This window comes from Mesocricetus auratus, unplaced genomic scaffold (genome assembly GCF_017639785.1).
Source record: "Mesocricetus auratus isolate SY011 unplaced genomic scaffold, BCM_Maur_2.0 Super-Scaffold_100026, whole genome shotgun sequence".
Taxonomy (NCBI): Eukaryota; Metazoa; Chordata; class Mammalia; order Rodentia; family Cricetidae; genus Mesocricetus; species Mesocricetus auratus.
The window spans coordinates 27750363-27772682 of NW_024429207.1; the positions used below are offsets into that span (position 1 = coordinate 27750363).

At 49.1% G+C, this 22320-nt stretch overlaps 1 protein-coding gene across 1 annotated transcript in view; it reads right to left on the minus strand.

The window, feature by feature from the left end:
• Nucleotides 1-22320, minus strand: part of Sfrp1 (secreted frizzled related protein 1) — a 40314-nt gene that overhangs the window by 13038 nt on the left and 4956 nt on the right. The window contains exon 2 of the mRNA XM_005066558.4: nt 21396-21473. Coding sequence (XP_005066615.1) covers nt 21396-21473 — 78 coding nt within the window. The remainder of the gene's footprint in view (nt 1-21395; nt 21474-22320) is intronic.

A 22320-nucleotide genomic window follows, 5' to 3' on the forward strand; every position in this document is an offset into this window, starting at 1 on the left:
TAGAACCAAATGCTTTCTCCTTCTGGACTCAAACATAACCACCCCTATCTACCTACCAACCAGGAGGATGAGAAGACCCACCTAAAGAAGTCAATCATTAGGGCTGACTGAATCTTGGCTCCAACCCTGCCAATCCTGCCAAAGCCAACAGCTGTTCCCACCATGGGGGTCACTGAACTTCCAGCCCTCTCCATCCCACCTCCTGGTGGTCCCAAGAATGCCAAAGTTGCAAAGTCTCCTAGTCTCTTGGAAGGAAAGAGTAAGAGTAGGGAATGGGATTCAGAGCCAAGGAACTGGACAAGCCATGAACTCTCAACAGTGACTGTGAACACAGGTCTCAACCCTGGGCATCAGAATCACTCAGATATCATATTGGAGTAGAGACTGCTGAGACACCCTCTGCCACCCCTGCCCTCCCCATGCCTCTACCATCCCCCCATGCCCTCATCCTCTACTATCCCCCACGCCCTCATCTTCTACCATCCCCCTCACCCCTCTTCTCTCAGTTTCTGATTGGGCAGCAATGGGATAGGGCCCAAAATTTCAAACTCCCAACAAGTTCTAGAAAAGCACTGATGCTGCTGGGCTGGGGACCAGCTCGAAAGACACCAAAAGGCTTTTTGGACCTAGCAGCATTTACAGAGTCAGTGAGGTCTTTGGGGCCTCAGTCCCTTAGCCATGGCTCTTGCAAAGTCAGAAAACAAAGGCTTTTCTAGCAAGAGGCAGCGTATTCTGGAAGAAACGTGCTCACACCCAGAGTTAGCATACCCCAGCAAACCCCACTGTACAATAAGAACAGAGTAAGGGTGTTTCACTTCTCTCTACAAGTGCTTGCAGAACAATGAGCAAATGGAGGGATGCTCTCTCAGCCCAGATACACGGAGAAGGGCCTAGGCCCTCCCCCAAATGATGTGACAGACTCTGGTGATCCCTCATGGAAGGCCTCACCCTCCCTGGGGAGTGGATGGAGGGTGGGATGGTGAGGTTGGTGGGAACATGGGAGGGTGGGAGGGAGAGGGAATTGGGATTGATATGTAAATAAAATACGTATTTTAAAAATGTGACTACTTCACATGCTTTTTGAGAGAGCTGTCCATGGACTCTTTACCAACTTGTTGCAAATGTATCTTTAAAGAATAAAATCAGATAGGCATAAAAATAAAGATTTCAACATTCTAAAAAAAAAAAAAATCAATGAGTGAAGTAGTTAGGTGTTCCAGGCCTGCAATCTAAATCTAAACCTTCCAGTTTCCTCGGCTGTCTTGGAAATCTAGCACTGAATCCCAGACCACCCAAAATGTAAATACCTCAGATAGCACAGGTGGCCCTCGCTGCTCATATCATCCAGGGACTTTGCCTGCACTTATCCCAACCCTGCATTACATCAAACGACAGCCAAAGAATATGACCTTAGTCTAAACTGAAGTACAACTCCGGAGCAGAACACACAGGGCATACTCCAAGCATGGTGACTAGCAGGCGGTTCGCGTCATCCCATTAAAGCATGCACCAGGACAGGTGCTGCCACCCTGGATGCTATTCCCTGAAGAAACCATGAATCCAGTGCCTCTGAGCAATGATGGCCACAGACACACTTCGGCTTTCTTGCATTCATTCCAAAGTGAGTCATTCAGACGCAGCATGATGCTTTCCCTATTTAAGCCAAAGGATCATGCAGCTCTAGGAAACTCTCAGCCAGACAGTCCCCAACCCTGCTGTCCGTGGCCCTCAATGTCTGAACGTTTGAATAGACATAGCTTTACATGATACTGATCCACGAGTACGCCTTATCTGTCCTCCCCGAGGCAAGTTCACAGGAATTCTGCTTGGCTACTACTGCAGTGCCTGGGTCACTAGAACGATCAGTGGGGGGAGGAGGGAGGACAGAAGGGAGAGGGAACTGGGATCGGTATGTAAAATAAGATTTTTTAATCTAAATTTAAAAATTAATATAAAAAAAGAATTTTTGAGCACCAAAATGAATGGTCATTGCCCTGAAGCTCACAGCCTCATTCATGAGACTAATTCTTTACACAAACACATTCTTTAGTCCGTCTCCATGCATGCCCCAGGTCCCTAAGTTCCTGAAGACACTCAGCTCCAGATATGTTTCTAGATGACACACATGGGAAAGGTCAATGCATTTGTTCAGGTTCCAACTAGACAATGGTGGAGCCGGAATTTGAACCCAGGAAGTCAAGTTCCCAAACTATACCTATCATCCAGGATCCCTGTGCCCCGGATGTCTTTCTTGTCTATGATAGAATGCTGCTTCCCAGGCCTGGGGTCAGGACAGATCGCATTCCAATCTCATTGGCCCCTTTTCCTCCCAAGGGCATTCTATGTGTCAAAGGATTTAGAGGATAACACCCCTCCAATTCAACACAAAGTTGTGCTAAGACCAAAAATAAAGACAATGTCCCAAATCCTGCATTCAAACCATCATCAATTCTGCCCCCAAACCCATGCCCATGTCCTCAGTAACTTCTACAGTAGTATACTTAGTTAAGCATCATGTTCATTCTAACTCTGTACTGTACCCACCTACATTTGAACTTTCTGGTTTGTTTGTTTGTTTGTTTGTTTGTTTTTTATCCCCTCCAAGGATTTGTGCTCACAGCAGGGAGACCCTGACAGACTGCTCTGACTCCGGTCCTCAGCCAATCTGAGGCCCTAAAAATATACCTTCTCCATCCATGAGAAAGACTGGGGAGGAGTTTAATAAGTGGACGGAGCACACATGGGTCTCTCTCACCCATCCAGAGGTCCCCTGGGAATGTACACAGATCCGGAGAGAGGATAGTGTAGTCCCAATAGGAATGCTGGTCTCTCCAAGGTAAAAATTGGTCTTGACCTGATATGGGTTAAGTCAAATCCAAGAATTCAAATATAAATCAGGATTAATACAAGGCCCATCTCAAGGCTGGCCTCGTAGCTATTCCCAGAGTTTCTCATGACTTTACAGCTGTTAGTGAGCTGGCCTTCACTCAGGGTAGCAAGAGATGACAGCCTGGAGCCGAGTCTCCTGGTCCCTGCTCTCCTGCCCTGTCAATCTCTTTTCTGTGAGTACAAACAGGAGAAGAGAAATTCTGAGAATTTAGGAAGCAGGTAGGTAAAAGGGCTGCTTAGCATGGGTTCTTGCTTTTCATGATACAATCTCTCTCCCTTTGGGCCTCAGAGAAATTCAGAACATCTTCCCTTGGCCATGACAAATAGTAAGTCTCCTAGGACATAGAAGCTGCCTATGTAACGGGGGTAAATAGTACCAGGCCTTTTCCTCATGCATTACACACACAGCAGCCACTTTAATATCCACAGGGCCATCTCCCCAGCCACAACAATCCTTTTTATAGAAGTAAAAATACAAATTCCTCCAAGTTTCTTGTCCCTGTTCATTAGCTCAAGCAACCCACGGTGCCAAATAGAACGTGTTCCTTTGCTTAGACTAACAGTTCCCATTAACCCAACAATGTAAAGCTGTCTCAGCCGAGTCAGAATGCAGCTGGCATGATCAACTGGGCATCAATCCCCACCCTGAACCGCACCGTCACTACGTGTTTGCAACTGAATTAAGTATGTAAGCGCTGAAGAAAGCCGACTGCTCAGGTTACCAGGAAATGGGACCCACACATACACAAGCACATCTCAACAAAGACATAGAAGCCCCTGAAAAGACGGGGGACTAAGGATGACTCTAGTTTATTAGGCCAGACTTGGAAGCAGGGCCTGATGGGAGGAGGAAACTGTGGCTCCAGGTTCAGGTCAGATGGCAAGCCCTGATGTTCAAGTCCAAGTAAAAAGCAGTTTCTCACTGACTAAGCTCTCTTCTTCCATGCATCCCACAGATGTCCCTAAGTAACCATGGCCTGATCAAATGGCCTTGGATCCTCTTCTACCACCTAGTGGTACACGGTGACTGGCCTTCCTTTAGGGAGTCCAGTCCCAATTTCCCTTGAAGAAAAGATGGTGCTCCATGGCATGTGAATGTGTTTTGGAAATGTTCTTTCCTCTTGTGCTGGGAACAGAACATAGGATTTTATGTATGTTAGGCATGTACTCTACAACTAACTGTACCTCCGACCCTTCCGTGTGTTTAAGGGACACGGGACACAGGCCCAAATCCTTAGGGCAAAAATGAGGTTTAAGAGGTCATATAGCCAGATCCCAAACTACCACCCAGAGATGGCATGGGCCAGCACTGCTTAGATGCCAACAGCTGCTGTGGCTGCCACTGCCCCGGTCCCTTCAGCCTCCTGCCATTTTACCTTCTACATACCCAGACTTGGAAGCCACACAGGTTCCGATCGCTAAGGACAGGCTACTTCCCCACACATGAACAGCTCTCTATCCATGTGTGTTGGTGCCAAAACAAAATCCCAAGCTGGAAACTAGGGCCCACTCTGCACTAAAGAAGTAAAACCTAAATTCACTATCAAGTCACTTCCTGGAAGCTGCAGCACAGAGGGAAAGCCAGGCTGGTGGCCCCTCCGCCAGACTTCTCCTCCCCAAGTGTGGAAAGACCCTGGCAGAGCGGTCTCCTCCCATTCCGAGACCATTGAGCAGATACAGCAAGGCCACAGCCCACAGACCCTCTTGTCCGACACAGCAAAGTCCCTGCATTTTCTTGTGGCTCATCTAGGTACTGCTCAGCCCTGGGTTTGACCAGCCTTCCAGGCAAGGTAGGGACCTAGGACAGACAGGACTAACTCCAATCCAAAGGTTGGTGTTCTTGCTGAAGATTTTGGATGAGGGTCCCCATGATTTTCCAGGCTGAAAGAATGTGTGGGCCCTGGCCTGGTTTTCACGGGAACCTAGGGTAGCACAGGAGAGTCCAGAGCAGACTCTCCACATTCTCTGACTCCCAAAGAGCATGGGAAAGGGGGGACCTTGGTGGGTCCAAGGGAGGGAAAAGCTTCCTTCGGCTCGTGTACTCTTGATGTGGAGCAATCACCGCAAACAAGAAAATGTGCCAGGAGATACATTAAGTCTGTAAGGAAAGAAGGCTCTAGGCAAATAGCTGTCAGTCAAGGCAAAAAGCAAGACAATATATTGATTCTACTCCTTGCTCAATGAAGGGCAGCCTCACACACAGCCTCCTCCCCACTTCCCTAACACACACACAGCGGTGCAACTGGAAAGACAAAAAAAGAACAGGCTTTTAAAAAATCACCAGGAAAACTGATACCAAGAGGGACCTTGGGAGAGGGAGGCAGGACCAGATACTCAGGCTTACAAGGGGGTAGGCTGGGGGAGGAAGAGACTCCCCAGGGCATGAGCTTCGCCGCATGTCTGCTGGACCGCTTTGCTGGCAACTGGACAATTGTTTCATGATCTGGCATGGACGGCCTGAGCTGTCTGGTCTTCATCTGCAGGCTCAGGACTTCCAGATGTTCCTTTTACTCAGCTAGCATTGCGTTAGGTCTATTTGTGAGGTCAGGGACTAGAGAGGAGCAGGGTTCGGGAGGTGGCATTCTCGAATATTGGTAGCGTCTAATCAGCTCCTTAGTGAAAACCATTGCGGTGGTTTGAATGAGATGTTCCTCGTAAGTACTTGGTCCCCAGTTGGTGCCTGTTTGGAGAAGGTTAGGAGATGTGGCCTTGCTGGAGGAAGTATGCCACTAGGAGCAGGGCTTTGGAGCTTCAAAGGCCATTTTGAATTCGCTTTCTCTGTCTACTGTTTCTGGTTTGAAATATGTATTCCCAGCTACTGCTCCTGCTGCCCTCTCCCTCTCCTCTGCCATCATGAACTCTAACCCTCTGGAACACTGAGTCCCAAATAAACTCTTCCTTCTATAAGTTGCCTCGGCCATGGTGCTTTATCACAGCGACAGGAAAGGAAACCATCTCTGGTCCCCACGAAAGGCGAAGCAGGTTCATCTGCGACCCAGCATCCTCCACCTGCTGGAAGACACACGGCAAGTGTTCCATGCTTTACTACCCCGGGGTCTGAAGGGTTGAAAAGGATCATGTTAACACCTGGATTTCTGCCAAGTCAGACCCTAGAGGTCACAGACTAGAGGGACCCTGCCTCAGCATGCTTCCAGGAGTGGGGTGCACACTCCCCGACACAGCAGCCCGTCCCAAGTTTGCTTTCCGCCATGAGCCATATTCTTCCAGAGATACACAGAGCAAAGTCTTCCCGTGCATGGTGAGGCAACCACGGGTTCTCACCAAGTTTATAACATGTACGGACAGACCCGTCTATTTTAAGGAAAGATGCAGGGAAGGTAACTTCTAGGCCCTTAGGAAAGGACATAGTTACCCCAACCGGCAGCTCACTTCTCATCAAAGCTCTGTGATGAAACATCTGCATCAGCCACTATGGACCACAAGTTTGCTGAACACTAGGTCTGCATTAGCACAGAGTGTGAAAAATAAGCACAGCCACTTGTTACTAAAATCCCATGGTCCCCAGACATGCCCTATCTGTCCAAGTGTCGGAAGATACTGCGCCTTCTTTGGAGCCATCAGTTAGCACAGACTCAAACCTGCGTTTCTGAGCACTGTTTCCCACCCAGTGCTTCAGCTCTCAGAATGACAAATTAACATTAACCCCCTCTGTGAGCCCAGAGGTGTTTAGCATCGGGCTAGCCTGTATTTTAATAACCTTGAAAATTCTTTTTAGGCTTTCTCTGAGAAAAACATTACCATGAATACCCTGGTTTAGATTTGACACATATGTAAAATACACTTCTTTCTTTTGTTTGTTTTTTAAGGAAGATGCAGCTAACGAATGCTTTAGGGGAAGATGGCCCTGCAGGGCAAGCCACCAGTCCCCAACCTGAGGAGGAAGCCTCATGTGGGGTTACTACACAGAGCCATAATAGGGCACCTGTTTTGTAGTTTGCAGGACACAAAGGCAATGCCATGGGCTACAAACACTCCCTCAACAAGGAATGTACGTATGACTAGTCCTGCCGCAAAGAAAACTTTGCTCAGATGGCCCTGAGAAAAGCCTCATGTGTGGTAAATGGGAAGCAGAGATACTCACTTCTGAGTTCTAGACAGATAGTACTTATTCTGAGCCATGCACGGGGCCGCATACCTGTAATCCCAGCTTTGGGAGGCAAACACGGAAGGAATACTACAAGTCAGAAGCCAGCTTGGTCTACAGAAATTACCTCAGACAAGCCAGGGCTCCATGGCATGGTGCTGTCTCAAAAAGCACAGAAACGGTTAGAAATGTAACTCAGTTGGAAATGTAACTCAGTTACATCAGTAGAATACGTGGCTAGGATCCAAGAAGTTCCATTCCCAGCACTGTGTAAACTGGACACAGTGGAGCACGCCTGTAACCCTAGCACGCGAGAGGTAAACGCTAGAAGATGGAAAGTTCAAGGAAATCTGCTACACAGCAAGTCTGAGGCCAGTCTGGGATGTATGAGATCTGGTCTGGAAAAAAGGAAGGGAGGGAGGGAGGGAGGGAGGGAGGGAGGGAGGGAGGGAGGGAGGGAGGGAGAGAGAGGAGGGAGGGAGAGGAGGGAGGGAGAGAGAGGAGGGAGGGAGGAAGGGAGGGAGGGAGGGAGGGAGGGAGGGAGGGAGGGAGGGAGGGAGGGAGAGGAGGGAGGGAGAGAGAGGAGGGAGGGAGGGAGAGAGAGGAGGGAGGGAGAGGAGGGAGGGAGAGAGAGGAGGGAGGGAGGGAGGGAGGGAGGGAGGGAGGGACGGAGGGACGGACAGACGGACGGACGGATGGAGGGACAGAGGGAGGGACGGAGGGAGGGGGTAAGAAAAAGAAGTCGAAGAGGAAAGAGGGGGAGCAGGAAGAGAAGAAGGAGAAAAAGGAGGAGGAAATACTCAGTCTGTGCTTTCAAAGTACTTTCACACAATGTTGTGACAAGCCCTCACAGGTGCCATAGATCACTGTGTGTCTGACGACAAACAGTAAAGAGAAGGACGGGACCCATACCTGGGGGTGGCCCAAAGAACAGTCCAAGGTCAGGACACCAGCAGCCACCCTGGTGATAGCAGAGAATACTGGTCTCCAAACACACTGCCCCTCAAAATGGTCCTACCCCCCCCTCCAACCATAGCCAGTCAGCTCTTCAGCCAGGTCTCTGCCTTACTTACCTAGCCTCTGTCCCACCCTCTCAGACACTGGCCTCTCTCCCTTACAAGCCTATCAGTGTTCCCAGGGGACACAGAGGTGTCAGTAAGCCAGAGTTTGGCAGAACAAAATCCAACATAGTTTCCAAGATGGATAGCTCACCTCTGAGATGCTTCAGTTTACTTAAGGCCATGAATGCATGGCCAGTTTAAGTCACACTAGAATTACCTCCGATGACCCCAAAATGTATGCTATGTACCTTAACATCACATCTTACTTCATCTCCTAACACTGAGATGTTTATTCTTTGTTTTGGACAGGTGAGTCCACTGAGCCACCAAGCAAGCATAGCCTGTACCAACGTGATCATCGGAAGAGTTACACACTGAATTCAGGCTTATCGACTTCTAACCCTATACAACTTTTTCCACCATGCATTTTAAATCCTGGGGGACAACAATGTAGTAGGACCGTCTCTGTCAACTGCTGGAATCTGCTCAAAGGGATCTTGCCCACTTGAATCAGCAAACACTGAAGCATGCACTGAGAGTAAAAAACAAATCGTAAGTCAATAGCGTTGTCCCCCAAATGTAGGAAGGTGGCCTCTGGCTTACAAAAAGTCAGAGAAGGCCCTTAGAAGCTCTGCGAAAGCCCTTCCAAGTAGGAAAAACAGCAGTGTGCTCTCCATGGCTTCTTTGTGAAGCAGTGGGGGAAGAGGAAAGCCCTGGGCCACATCAGTGGACTCCAGGCACAGGGCAGAGCCAGGCAGGCTCCAAGAGGCAGACTGCCATTAGTTTACACACAGCTGGGCAGCCCGGCTATACTATTAGGCAGCTGTGCTGTACCCACACTTACAAACACAAGAGCCACAGGTACAGAGCCTAGACCATCATACACTGTGCAGCTGCACTGACGACTCCCCAGGAGACACACTTGAGTGCCCAGAATGTAAACACACACACACACACACACTCACACACCCTACATGCACCCTTAGCCTCACCTCTTATATAACTATTGCCTCTCTCCCCCTCCCCCAGAGAAACCAATACACCTGAGCTGACCCAGTCCCTCAGCCCTGACCAATGTCGTTACCCGTGCAGTCATCAAATGATAACTCCAGAAACTGTTTGCTGCCCACCAGAGCAGCTAGCAAGCTCAGGAGAGCTTGGGCAGCTTCTGATGGCAGCTGCTCTCGTCAAAGCTTAGCTCTGTGGTGACTCGTGGGTCAGCTGATTACAGGCTCTGGCCTGCCCAGCACACCCCGCACAGAGGTTTCCCTGACCAGACGAGCAGGTGGTTCTTCCCTGAGCCCGTGTTTCGGCCTGACAAGCTCTACCACTGCCCTGCAGGCCAGTCTTCCCTGTGGCCCTTCCCCTCCCTTAGAAGAACGCCCCCTCCCTCCTGTACTGCAGGGCCCCGACTCTTGGCTACTATTAGAATGGCAGCATTTAAGAAGGCATTATCCTATATGCCCTCTGATCCCTGGATAATGAGGCTGCAGAGGCGGGCAGGAACTCCTCTCAGTCACACTGAACAACGATTTCATGTGACTAACCAGGGCAAGTCTGTCTTACAATGCACCCAATTCAGTCCCACAGACTCCATTAAGTCTCCATCAGCACTTTCTTCCCATAAGGAGCGTGAGTTGTTATGGCCTGGGAAGAGAACACAGGCAATGAGGGGAAGCCTGAGAAATTGAAGCTCTGCCTCAAGCTGGCCCCAGGAGCACACAAAGGCATCATAGCCCTGACATGAGCCTACCCCTAGAAAGATTGTACCTCACTTCCAAATCTCACCAGTGCCTATCTGCCCAGTGTCCTCCCCCTTGTCAAGACAGATCTCCCCGGGGGTTCTCAAGTCCTTTCACGGAACAAAGGACAACATGCAACCCTAAAAGAACTATGTCATTGAAATCTCTCCTGCCTATACTCATTTACGTAGAGGTAAGAGCTAGCTTTTGGTCAACAGAGATCTCACCCTCCCTCACCAAGAACTTGCCTGGGGCAGCTTTCCCTGGAGTCCCTGGAGAAAGGAAAAGGCTTGGGCCTCTTTAGTCAGCAGGGTTGGCTCTCTAGCTGACATGCCTGGCTCGCTGGAAGGACCCCTCTTCTTACATCCATTGGAGAAGCAACACAAACTGGCTCGCTGGAAGGACCCCTCTTCTTATATTTTTGGTTGTGAGCCTAGCCTTTAACGGCTGAGCCATCTCTCCAGCCCAGGACCCCTCTTCTTACATCCATTGGAGAAGCAACACAAACACTTCTATGTACATGAGCAAATACCTCTAGAGAACAATTCCAAACTGGGCAGATATGGAAAAACCTTTGAAGGGACTCTTGTACTCAGTGCAAGTCCAGAAGTTGGCAAAGGGATCCAATTTGCACAGGGGTAGATGCCGTCTATGCATGGTTAGATTTGCAAAAGAAAACCCATATATCATGTGCCTGTATTTGAGTGGACAGCTGTTAAGTGAAGAACTTGCGATCTGAAAGGCAGTCCGCTAGCCAACACAGGCACCTGGAAGAGTCTCTCCGCTGTCACCGCACCTCGCACCTCCTGGCACACCTTGGCATGGAGGGCAAAGTACCTAGGGGAAAGGTCTGAGGGAAAAGGTCAGGACTTTCTCCAGCCAGAGCTGCTTCCAGCTCAGTTTGCCACTTGGGGGTTAGAGGAGGCTGTCTGCCGAGTTTCAATCTTGTTCCCCTACACCTCAGGACCCAGCCCAGAGCTGACAAGTACCTGTTAGTATGCCCTCCTTCCCTCCTACCTCCAAGCCTCACCTGGGTGGAATCTCTCCTTGGGCCATGGTTACAATCAAATTGATGACTACCTGTGGTTGGTTAGCATTTCAACTGTTACTTCTAAAAGAGAGAGAGAGGAGGGAGAGGGCAGGAGGGAGGGAGGGAGAGAGAGAGAGACAGAGACAGAGAGAGAGAGAGAGGTCCAGTATTTTGGGGACCACACCACCCTTTAGGCCAGTGGAAGATCACAAGGACCAAGTCCTTCTCTCAATCAATCCTGGGGTCTCTAAGCTTCCATTAGACTTAGCTCTAAATGAGGATGCTAAAAGCTCGTTGCTGGGAAAAAGGCAGACATTCTTCACATACTTTATCTGATTTCAGTTCTGCCATTTCAGCACTATTAGCTGCTGAGGTCCTAAATCCCTCTCCTTGACCTTGACCCCTGAACCCAGGAACACCCTTCTTGACTTCTTTCCTGTTCTTAATCCTCATGGGTAGCTATGGAAATCCTCTGAATTCCTCTAACCCCTGTGGAAACCCCTCAGGCCCGAAAGATGAAACTTCACATAAGAAGTGAGTAGGGCCCCAAGACCCTGTGTGCTGGCCCGCCTCACTCTCCAACGCATCAAGGCTAGGAAATGAATCCTCAGCGTGGCGGTGGGACCAAAGGAAGCACGGGATGGGCACTTGTGGTTGGCAAGACCAGGAGCCACGTGTCACAGGTCGGTGATGCCGAAAGGGATGGAGCTGGCTGTCTGGAAGTAGCTGTGTGTGTCTGAGGGTTTTGTCACATTTTATCCACATCCGCTCTCACTCTGAGATCTCCTTCATCTAAAAGACACTTCCCAAAACCGAATGGCTATACAGTGGGAAACACTGTAGGAAACCAATGTCAGAAGCGTGCACAAAAAGACGTCCCTGAGACAGTGCCAAGAGGAAGTGTTCTGTGGAGACGAGACGGCTGGTGAAAGACTAGATAGAAAGGGAGAAATCCCCTAATCCTGCCTGAGTGAGAAAGAATGCGGCCTCGGGAAAACTGACTCCTCGTTTTTTCACCGGAACCGATGTACTATTTTGGTACCTCAGCTCACAACTTCCTTTCAGAATTTGCAGATAATTTCCCTTAATTCCTGCCCTGAAGAAAGCGATCTTTTATTCCCCCAAATGTAAACATCTCCTACCCCAGAATCAGACCTAAGCACTGTGGGGCAGCCTTGCCTCAGGAGGTCTGCAGCCGTGTTCTAGCCCCCTGAGGAACGAAGGCTGTACTGTCTCAAGAGTGAGCATGCATTCTGTGTCCCTGAGCCTAGAGAGATGTCAGCTCTTCTTCAAGCCTCCTAAAGGAGTCGGTTGGAGCTTACGTTACAGTGCCCACCCCACTTCTCAAAATGGTCCTGGCTAGGAGTCCTTTGTGTGATCCTAAGACTCTGGCAGCTTAGCCTGCCCCAAAGGAGCAGCTTCCATCTCAGGCCCGCTCAAGAAGCTACCGCTACCATCTGGACACTACCTATTCCCTGCAGATTCGTGTATGAAAGGTAGGTCCCTGCTGGTGGTGTTATGTTGGAGGTTGTGGGAACTTCGGGGAGTAGGGCCTAGCTAGAGAAATAGGTTATGGAGTGCAGGTCCTTGGAGGTACCTTAGTCCTAGTTGAATCCTCACTTGGGTCTTTGACTCCAGTCTGCCATGAAGTATCTCCCTTCTCCCCACATTCCCACCACCACAATGCTCCACCCAAGTGCCGGGAACCAAGTAATCATGGACTAAACTCCCTGAGTGAACTAACCTTCCTTCCTCCAGGTACATTGTTTCTACCAGGCATTTAGTCACAAGTAGCAAAAAGTAGCTACTACGACTGCTACAAACAGTTAAGGCAACATCTTCCTTGGAAAGGACTTCTAGGATTCGTTTCATTTTTTTCCTCACTACAATCTCTCGTTTGCGCACTCCGTCACTTCAACTTGTCTTGGGCACCTGCTTCTGCACCTCTATATCCCCAAACAGACCTCCTAAAGCCTCTTAAACACCAGAGAGCAAAGGCGGAAAGCCAGGAATCTGTCTGTCATCGTCCCTCCTCTCTCCCCACCCCACCCCCCCACACTAGAATTCAGACTCAGCAGAATGCAGAGTGTTTCAGGCCCCTGTCCCCACGCACAGGCCCTTCAATACAACCTGCCCCCTGTTAGTTTGACTGAACAAATGCCTGTTTTCAAAGAAACCTAAGCTGGTTGCTTCTGCTTCACCTCTTCAAAAGAGGCCATCCCGAGGCCTGCCCCTCCCAGAACCAGGAAGTCCCAAGTGGCAGCACTAAGTGGTATTCAAACCAGGAAAGCCCATGTGGCTGAGGCAGCCCCCACAGACAACTGCAGTGCCAGGTCTTCTCAGGCAGGCCGGAGTGACAGCGCTAGCGACAGGCAGGGCCTCTTACACGGCAAAGCCATAGTTCAAATATTTATCGTGTGTGTCTGGCTTTCACACAGAATGCGCAACCTGCCAGTTACCACTGTTTACCTTGGTAGAAATTCACGGGAAATCTTAGTCTGAACAGGCCTAGAGTTTATTTTACTGCCAGAGAAACAACTTTCTTTGATAAATCATCCGTGTGACAGTGTCCCTGAGAGACTAAACAAAGATCTCAAGCATAATCTACAGGCCTTTGAGAAGCCTTGCAAAGCTAATGCGTGTTTAATTGGCTGCTCTAGGCAGGTTGGGGCAGGGCAAGGGTCTGACATTTCTTTGGCCATTTGTTCTCCTTTAAGAAAAAAAAATACAGATTGAAGCTTTTGGCTCATTTCTGCAAAACTGGATAAAACCTACCAGCATTTCAAGGCTCCTTTCTTCTGAATATAGCCTATTTGTGGGGCTGAGCATCGCAAGGAAGCTGTTTGAAAAGGAACTCCAGGCCTGGACTACGGCTTGAGGAAGGGGGGAGGGAGAGTGAAGTGCCCAGACACAAAGGGGGCTCTCAAATCTCTCTGAAACAGACCCCAATAAATTATGAGCCGAATATATTACGGATAAGATTTCTCAAAAGACACACTACCTCAAAAGAAAACTCCAGTGGGCGTGCCCCGGAGCTGGTGTGGAGTGGGTTATAATTGTCTGGTGGCCTCTAGCTGCACGAGTGAGGAGTGTCATCGAATGCAAGTCGGACCTCCTTCCTTCCTTCTAGACTATATAGGGGGAGGAGGCGTGGGGGAGGGGCAGCTGCTTGTCTGTATTTGGTTTTGTTAACTACAGCCGCGCAAACCTTCAGGTTTTCAAAGTACTTCATAAACCCCTTCTGCTAATCAGAGAATTACCTACGTATTCCATTCCACTTCTTAATCTCCGCCCCCCTTTTTTTTGCAACTTTTCTGTTTGTCCAACAAGATTAATTTCATCAGTGACAGAATTCTCCTTCCTAGACTGAGTTCCATCCTAAAATGGTTCTTTGTACTAAGTGAACATTACTATGGGGGTAAACAGCTTCTACAGTCCAGGAAACGGCAATTAATCTACTGGGTTAATTCAGTTCTCTGAATGACACCATGTTGGTATTACAATTCGAGACAGCAGGATCAGGGAGGTTGAGAGACTTTCTTGTGGTGGCCCAGCTTAAAGGGTTTGGATTTAATCCAAGTCCGTCTGGCTCAGTCCACTTGGCCTCTCCACCAAGAAGAAATCCAACAATGGCAGAGTACCTTCTCTGTATGAGGCACAGGGCATTTAAAGTCCGCATTCTGAGAGCAAAGGAGCACTCCGTCTCCCTGTCACGGAGCTCCTCCACCATCTTGGCAGGACAAGAGGGCGGTGGGTATGCAAGGGGAGAAGGTGGCATCAGAAGGTCTGAGCTAGCTTGCTGTCCAGCAAGGGAAAGCTGCCAGGGTACCAGTCCACATCGGGCAGCCTTGGGCTAACTCCTTTTTCTTTTTCATTATAGACTGAAAAAGTCTATAATGGGAGCGCACGGGCTTGCTGACTTGTGGGGCTCCACCCAACTCAGCGTATCTTCACAGTGACAAACTGGAACAGGTGACACACCCAGAACTCAAAGAAATAAGCAGCTTGGGCTGTCACCAGCCCCATATCTCAGCTTGTGCCCTATTTGCCCTTTTCTACCACTCTCCAGAGGCTTCAAAGGGTGACAATCAAGGGCAAATCCCCTTGGCTGTTACATATAATAACAGTCATATACCAAAAGGAGAGGGCATCAGGCCTCGTAAGATAGGCTGAATTACAGACAAATACTGTCTGATCCCTTCCCGTGAGGCCCCTTGAGTGGTCACATTCATCGGGAGAACGGGGAATGGTGTCTGCCAGGGGCTGAGGGGAAGGGGAAAGATTACTGCTTAATGGACACAAAGCTTTAGTGGAGATAATGAGAGCTCCAGAGACAGATCTCGCGATGTTCCCTCCACAAGGTGAGTGCACCTCACACCACTGACTGAACACTTAGAAATGGTTGCGACAGTTAAGGTTTCTGTTGGGTTCCCACCTAGGAAGCTAGGCAAGGGGTTGGGCTGCTCAAACCAGGGCATCTCGGCATTCATATCGGAAGGCATTCCCAAAGACGTTTAGATGACACTGAATGGCAAGTTCTAAATAGCCCAGAGATACACTTAACCTGGGAACAGGCATCATCCAGTCCTAAACCATGTATGTACACACCTAAATCTATCAAAGATATGCGCCATACATCTCAAGTCTGGCAAGGGTGAAGGGTTGAAGAGAAAATTGAGTTTGGTTTAAAACTCAATTGGGTAAAAGCCGTGAAGGCAGATCGGGGATGGGGGGCAACAAAATGGGCATTCCTGGGTACCACTGGTAGGACACCATTTCATTTTATCTGCCTCTCACCAAATCTGCACCTGGGTATCAGCTACCATCTCATAGGGGAAACCGAGGCATGGAGAATTTGAGAGGTTTGCTCAGCATCTAGGGCCCACACACGGCAAAGAGATAAAGGATGTAAGTCTGTCCCAGAGGGTCCGGCATCCTCTCCTGGGGTTCGCTGGCTTGAAGATGCCAACATGATGCTCAATGACATCTGCCCCGCTTAACATCTTCCTTCCAGGCAAGAATCAGTGATGGAGGAAGGGTGTGTCACTCTCACTGGAGGGGAACACTGGCTCTTTACAGCTTTTCCTCCTGGCTCCTCAGTGTGTGACCTCAGCCTAGCAATTCCCCTGCTTAGGCCCTGCCTCTGAGACCTCAGGCTGGTCCCCCAGGTCTTAAACTTTTACAGAAACTCTCCAATCTGGGATGGAGGATGAGTAGTTGGCTATATTAGCTACATGACCCCGGGAGGTTTTCAAGGCTTTGAGTTCAGCACGGTCCACAATAGATTTTCTGAACCCATGCCTCAGGTAGCCTGGTTAAAATGAAATACGGACCACGAGCCATCTTACACTGTCAGTGCTGGAATCAAAGGACCAAGCTCACAGTTCCCAGCACCTGGAACACTTGGCAACCGTTTCAAGCTCAGAGAGTATGGATGAGATGAATGTTTGCATATTCTCCGTGCCCTCGGTTTGCTGTCTCCCTAATCCCGAGTCTCTTCTATCTGTTTGATTTTACTTTGGACGACCTAGACTGGTTTACTCCAAACCCAGCACGTTGCTCCCCTCAATTTAATAACAAATTGCACATCCCACTTGGAAGGGTTGGTCTCCTTTACTGTGTAGGAGACATTGTCCTGGGACCAGTCTGAGCACAAACGGGCCTTATTTTGTTCTAAGACTCTGTTTTTTTTTTTTTTTTACATTTTAGCAATGAAGTTATGTTTTCTTTGTCAGTGGTACAAGGCAGATAGAGCATCTATTAATCGTGCAGAGGGTAAATATGGCCCCAGACACAGAGCCTGCTCTCAAGAAGCTACGGTGCTAGAATTGCCATGTTGGCAGCTGGCTCCCCCGCGCCCCCCCCCATTTCCAAGAGGAAACCTGAAGTTTAGTTTGGAAAGTCGGAGCTGACTTTTTTTTTTTTACAAGAGAGCAAACTGCCTTGCAGAGAAGCTCAGCCCCCAACAGCCGCTCAGCAACCCGTCCCGCAGAGCGCAGAGCGAAACTTGGTCCTCCAACAACCACTCAGCCAAGAAACCTTGAGAGAGGCAAAGTGAGAACAGATTCATGGAGGAACAGGGACCACAGGAAATACTTCTAGGAAACATTCCCAGTGCTGACTCAGAGTTGATTTTCTTTTCCTTTCCTATTTGACTAATTTTACTTACTGCCAAGCACAGTTGTTCTCTTTGAGGAAACCTATAAACAAACAAAGGGACGATATTCTCTCAGAGGGCAAGGAAAACTTCGGTAGCGGGGTGGAGGGGGATGGGGAGAGAAACCCTTCTTCATGAGTAGAAAACACTGGCTGAAGAAGCTGCCAGAAGAACTGGTGGGTCCCAAAAGTAAAGACGCAGGAGCAAGGGAAGCCATGTACTTCCTTGGGAAGGGTGGAAAGACCCTGAGGGCACTCACAGGAAGTGGGAAAGAAGGTAGAGGAAGTGTCTGGAGGTGGGTAAGAACCCACTGGCAGCTGTGAATCAGATTAACATCTCCCTGAGATAAACTGGCCTAGAGAGAGATGGCCGTGGGCATGAGCCATTAACAACAAAGTTGTCATGCGGAAGCTTGCAGATCTGCACTGGCCCCCTTAAGAACTGAGCACAGCACCCAGTCATGGCATAGTAGGAAGGGCAGGGAAGACCCAGGCAGAGCTGTGGGTCCTGACTGTGGTGCAGCAGGCAGGGTGACCACCATTTTGAGTCTGATGGCTGATCTGATGCATTCCTGAGCACCAGCGCTGACTTCCTACTGCTGTTTTTGCTTGTTGAGGGAAAACAAAAATGTGCTCCGCACTGAGAGGGCAGAGTGCGAGAGGAGGGAGTGATTATATCGAGGCAGACGTGTCACGGGGTTGGACATGCATCCTTCGGGGGAAAGGTAGCAGGCTCGGCATGTCCGGCTCCACACTGGCTGTGGGAGTGACAGAGAAGCAAAGGGAGAGCGAGCGAGTGTGTGTGCGCTCACCCCTGAGGAGCACACCCCTCACACAATGCTTTCCAGCAACTGATGTCTTCCCACCGGGGACACCAGGGCCACTTAATATAAAGCTTGATCCCTGGAGCGGGGAGTCAAACATTCTTTGCTCTGTGTTAGCTTGCATTGTCAAATGTCTTTGTTTTCTGACTGAATCCTATCAGTGTGGCTCACTGCCTCTCTTCCTTGAAATGAACCGAGCTAGGCAACAAGTTTCTCAACAAGGCTGCATTCTGCAGGGGACTAAGAAGGGCAGGGCTAAGCTCAGTCCCCACAGAGAGAGAAGAGAGGAAAAATTCTAGTTATCGTTTTTTCTAAAAAAAAAAAAAAAAAAAAAACCTCACAAGCCAAAAGCCAGGAAACTCTTCCTCCGTCCCTCAGAAAAGTCTAGAACACCCAATCCTCGCCAGGCACAGATGGGCACCTGCATGCCATAGCCCTAGCACTCAGTGTTCCTCATCTCACAGGAGAGGGGGGAAAAACCCTCAGAGAGTCAAAGTATTCCAAGGGGGAACGTTAGCTCCTAGCTCATCAAATGTGAGGATTGGTCAAATGAAGCCTAAGGTTTTGGAGGACCTCATGAACCAAGGGGAAAATACTCTTAGGGTTACAAGGAGTCTTAAACGGGCCCTCACTGCGGTCCCCAGTTCCTACTGGTTATTTACCAGGCACTCCTTAAGTAGTAGCAGCCAGGGAACTTGCCAGCTTGGCCGGTATCTACTCCCGTGGGGGAACAGCCAACTCTGGTGAGTTGAACTACATCCTCTGCATTTCTGCCTCCATTAGAAAGCCAACCTTACCATAGCAGGTTCTTTCAAAGGCTTGCCTCTTCCAAAATAAGCTGCCACAAACCCCCCCTGGGAACAGAATTTTTGGGAATAAGGGAGATTTAACAATTCGGGGTTTGGTAAGTTCCAGACAAAGGCTCCGGACCTACATCCACTTTCTCAAAAAGGCTGTGCAGACCCTGGCCTTTAAATCCCTATAACTTCCACTCTGAATGAAACCCACCACTCCAGAAAAATCACTGAAGAGTGTCTGATGAGGATGCAAATTTTAATTTATTCTAGGTGGGTATTTTTGGATTAGCGTCTACCCTAATTCATTGTACTTAATAAATGTTGGGTGAAGTGATGCATGCAGATGAAGACTCAGACACAGACACCCGAGTTAGAAGCTTCCTTAGTATGACGTCATTCCTTGCCAATCACCTCCATACATTCGGTTCTAGGGATTTCCATCACGCTTCCCCGAACCTGATAAAATTCCATCAACATGAGGGAGGCATCCAGCAAGGCATGACTTTCTGGGTTCCATCTGAGATGGTTCCCCAGACTCACACAATGTCAAGGCAACAGGTAAAGTGAACCCTCTGACATGCCAAATGAAAGATCAGTGATACGGGAAAGGTCAGCCTTTTCTTTAGCACGCTGAAGAGCCATTGGGACCTCAGCCACATCTTAGCCCATTCTTGCAGTCCTCACCATGTAGCAAGAAGCTTCCTGCCAGGGTTCCTCTGCGACTCTTACTTACTTTCTTTCCAGGTTTATCCTTGGGAAGGACCCGGTGTATCTCCGTGGCTGAAAACCTTGCTGCTACAGCAATATGGGGCTTTGTTTCCACACAGAGTATGAGGGAAACCCACCGGGCTGGGCCCAGTTTGGGGACCTCCTGAAGGAGCAGAGCAGAGCTAACCTCCAGATGGGAATGGAGGGATAATCAGCCTTTGCATGTATCACTGCATAGGCCATCTGTAAATTGTTCGTCTGTTGATACAGGATCTGCATATGCAACCCAGACTGGTCTCAAACTCAAGAACCCCCTGCTTAGGGGTGGAGACCTCTATGAGCTGGGATTATAGGCATTGCCACCATACCCGACTTCTCCTGAACATTCTAAATGAGCTCAAAATAAAACTGCAGAAGGTGTGTAAGGTATGGCGGCCGGTACCCCTATGCTCAACATCAACTTGGGAAGTAGATATAAGAAGATGAAGAGTTGGAAGCTAGCCTGTGCTACATAGCCACTGAGAGGCTGAGGCCAGACTAGGATAAATCCAAGATTGTTTAAAAAAACATCTTAAAAATTTTAAACGACAAGAAAAAGAGGGTGTGATTCATACAAGCAGCAAAATGTAAAGGAAGCCAAAATTAAAACCCATCAGAAATAAATATAACTTTTTTTTAAAAAATGGCATGCAATAAGCTCAGTGAGCGATGGTGCTTGCCACCAAGCCTGACAACCTGAGTTCAAACCCCAGGAACCACGGGACCAAAGTTGTCCTCTGGCCTCCGTATGCATGAGCATACACAAGTAGTTTTTAAAAAATAAATAAATAGCTGGCCAGTGGTGATGATGCACACCTTTTATCCCAGCATTGGGGAGGCAGAGACAGGCAGATCTCAGTGAGTTCAAGGTCAGCCTGGTCTACAAAGTGAGTTTCAGGACTGTTACACAGAGAAACCCTGCCTTGAGAAGCCATAAAAATATATAAATAAATAAATAAGCAAGCATCTATTCTCATTAAGGTCTCTTTGGCAAGTGATTTGAACAATAAAGCTTCTGTACATACATCTGCAAACACCCTGAGAATATGTGAGCCATGACACACAAACTCCCTGGGCTTGTGAGTGCTCCCTCCCATTCATGGGAGCTCATGGGAGCATGGCACTTCCCATTACCATACTCTTCCTGTACTTTATCATGTCAGGCTAATGAAAACACAGAGGAGACAGCTCTGAACAGACACGAAAACTCACATCACCTACCTTTATACTTCCTCCCATAAGAAGTGAAAAATCCACTCTCAGGGACACAGCCTGGAATTTCCAGCATTAAACTAAATCTGTCCTTCAGCAAAATGGGTCTGACCTTGACTGCTGCTCTATATCCAGCCGTGGAGACCCAAGCGAGGGAGGGGGCAGGCTCCAAAAGGGCACAGTTCATACTGTTCTTGGAGGTTCAGGAGTCATTGGGTTTTCCTGTTGGCCAAAGAGGCCATCCTACAAGGGTCCTGAGTTTGCTCCCTAGCCCAGTTTAGCTTTGCAGGTGCTGATTTAGAATTCTTTTTCAACCCAGAGTGACTTAGAAAGTACGGAGAGAGATCACACTCCTGTGTCAACATCAGTGTTCTCTGCCCAGAAGGCCCTGACTAGGATCTCTGGTGAATCAGCAGTGCCCAGAAATCCCCCCTCCTGGGAAGGCACCCCACCCACCCTGGGCCTTCTCAGTTCAGGGTAGAGTAGTGCTGACACCTAGGGGTGGGTATAAAAATGAGACCACAGAGGAAGTCGAGCCAGGGCTGCTACTGCAGCAGGTGAAGGGCACTTTACCCTCAGGCACCTGGCTTCACCCCTGTCCCCAAGTCTGCCTCCCTCTGCCATCAAAGAAGGTTCCTCCAAATCTGGGACACAGAGGCCTATGTAGTCTAATTTTAATAAAAGATGGCCCATGTTCTCCTCGTGAAAATGGAGGCAGAGGATGGAAAGCTCAAACACGATGCTCCCTCGAGCTCCAGGTTCAGGGGGAAACACAGGACAGGGAGAGGTGGGGATTCCAAGAGCCCCGAGTGAGGCCGGAACTCTAGCTTACCAAACTCGCTCGCACAGAGATGTTCCATGATGGCCTCGGATTTCAACTCGTTGTCACATGGAGGACACACTGGTGTACCTACCAAGGGGAGGCAAGCAGAAACAGAAGCTGTAAGTCACAGTGATAGGGACCCCTGGACAAGAGGGGGGGGCAGACGAGCCAGGGCTAAAGGTCTGGAATTCCTGAAAGGCACCCAAAGAACGGCAGTGAAGGGGTCTTGAGCTCAGGATCACTGGCATAAGCAGATGAATGTTTTCTTCAGATATTTTGGCCTAGATATGTCGAGTGTGACGATTATTTAAGCGACTGCTTATCTGAGGCCAGTAGAGGCAGCTCCAGGCTGCTATGAGTGAGTGCCTGAAAGAAAAAAAGCTGGCTTACACACCAAAACTGATCTTCTCCTGGTTTGCTTCTAGTTCTCCCCCTCCCCTTTATCTGCCCCACCCCCCACCCCAGTTCCAGCCCCCTTCCTATTTACAAACTCTGAGCAAGACAGCCCATCAGGTCTCAGGGACCAAGAGAAGAGTCATACTCAATTACTCAAGTCCAGGACCCTGAAGTGCCATAGGGACACTCCAGAAAGCAGGCTGTGGGGGCTGGGGTGGGGGACGGCAGGGGCTAGCCAGACCCACCAAATGGAGGACAGAGCTGACTGAAGAGGAAACCCTTTAGATGCTCTTTCATGAGGTACTTTGAAGAGAATGAACGGGGGGGGGGAGCCACTGAGAGGTAGCTAGGCCCCTGTGGGAAGCGGCTTCAGAGGCCTCCTTGGAAAGACAGAGAGAGAGTGTTTACAGGAGAAACCTCCAAGGGTTGAAGTAGCTTATCATCTCCCTTTAATTCCTCCTTCTCATCACCTATCAAACAACAGTTTATTGATGACCTAGAAACCACAAGTACACTAAACATAGTCTCTTCCCAGCAC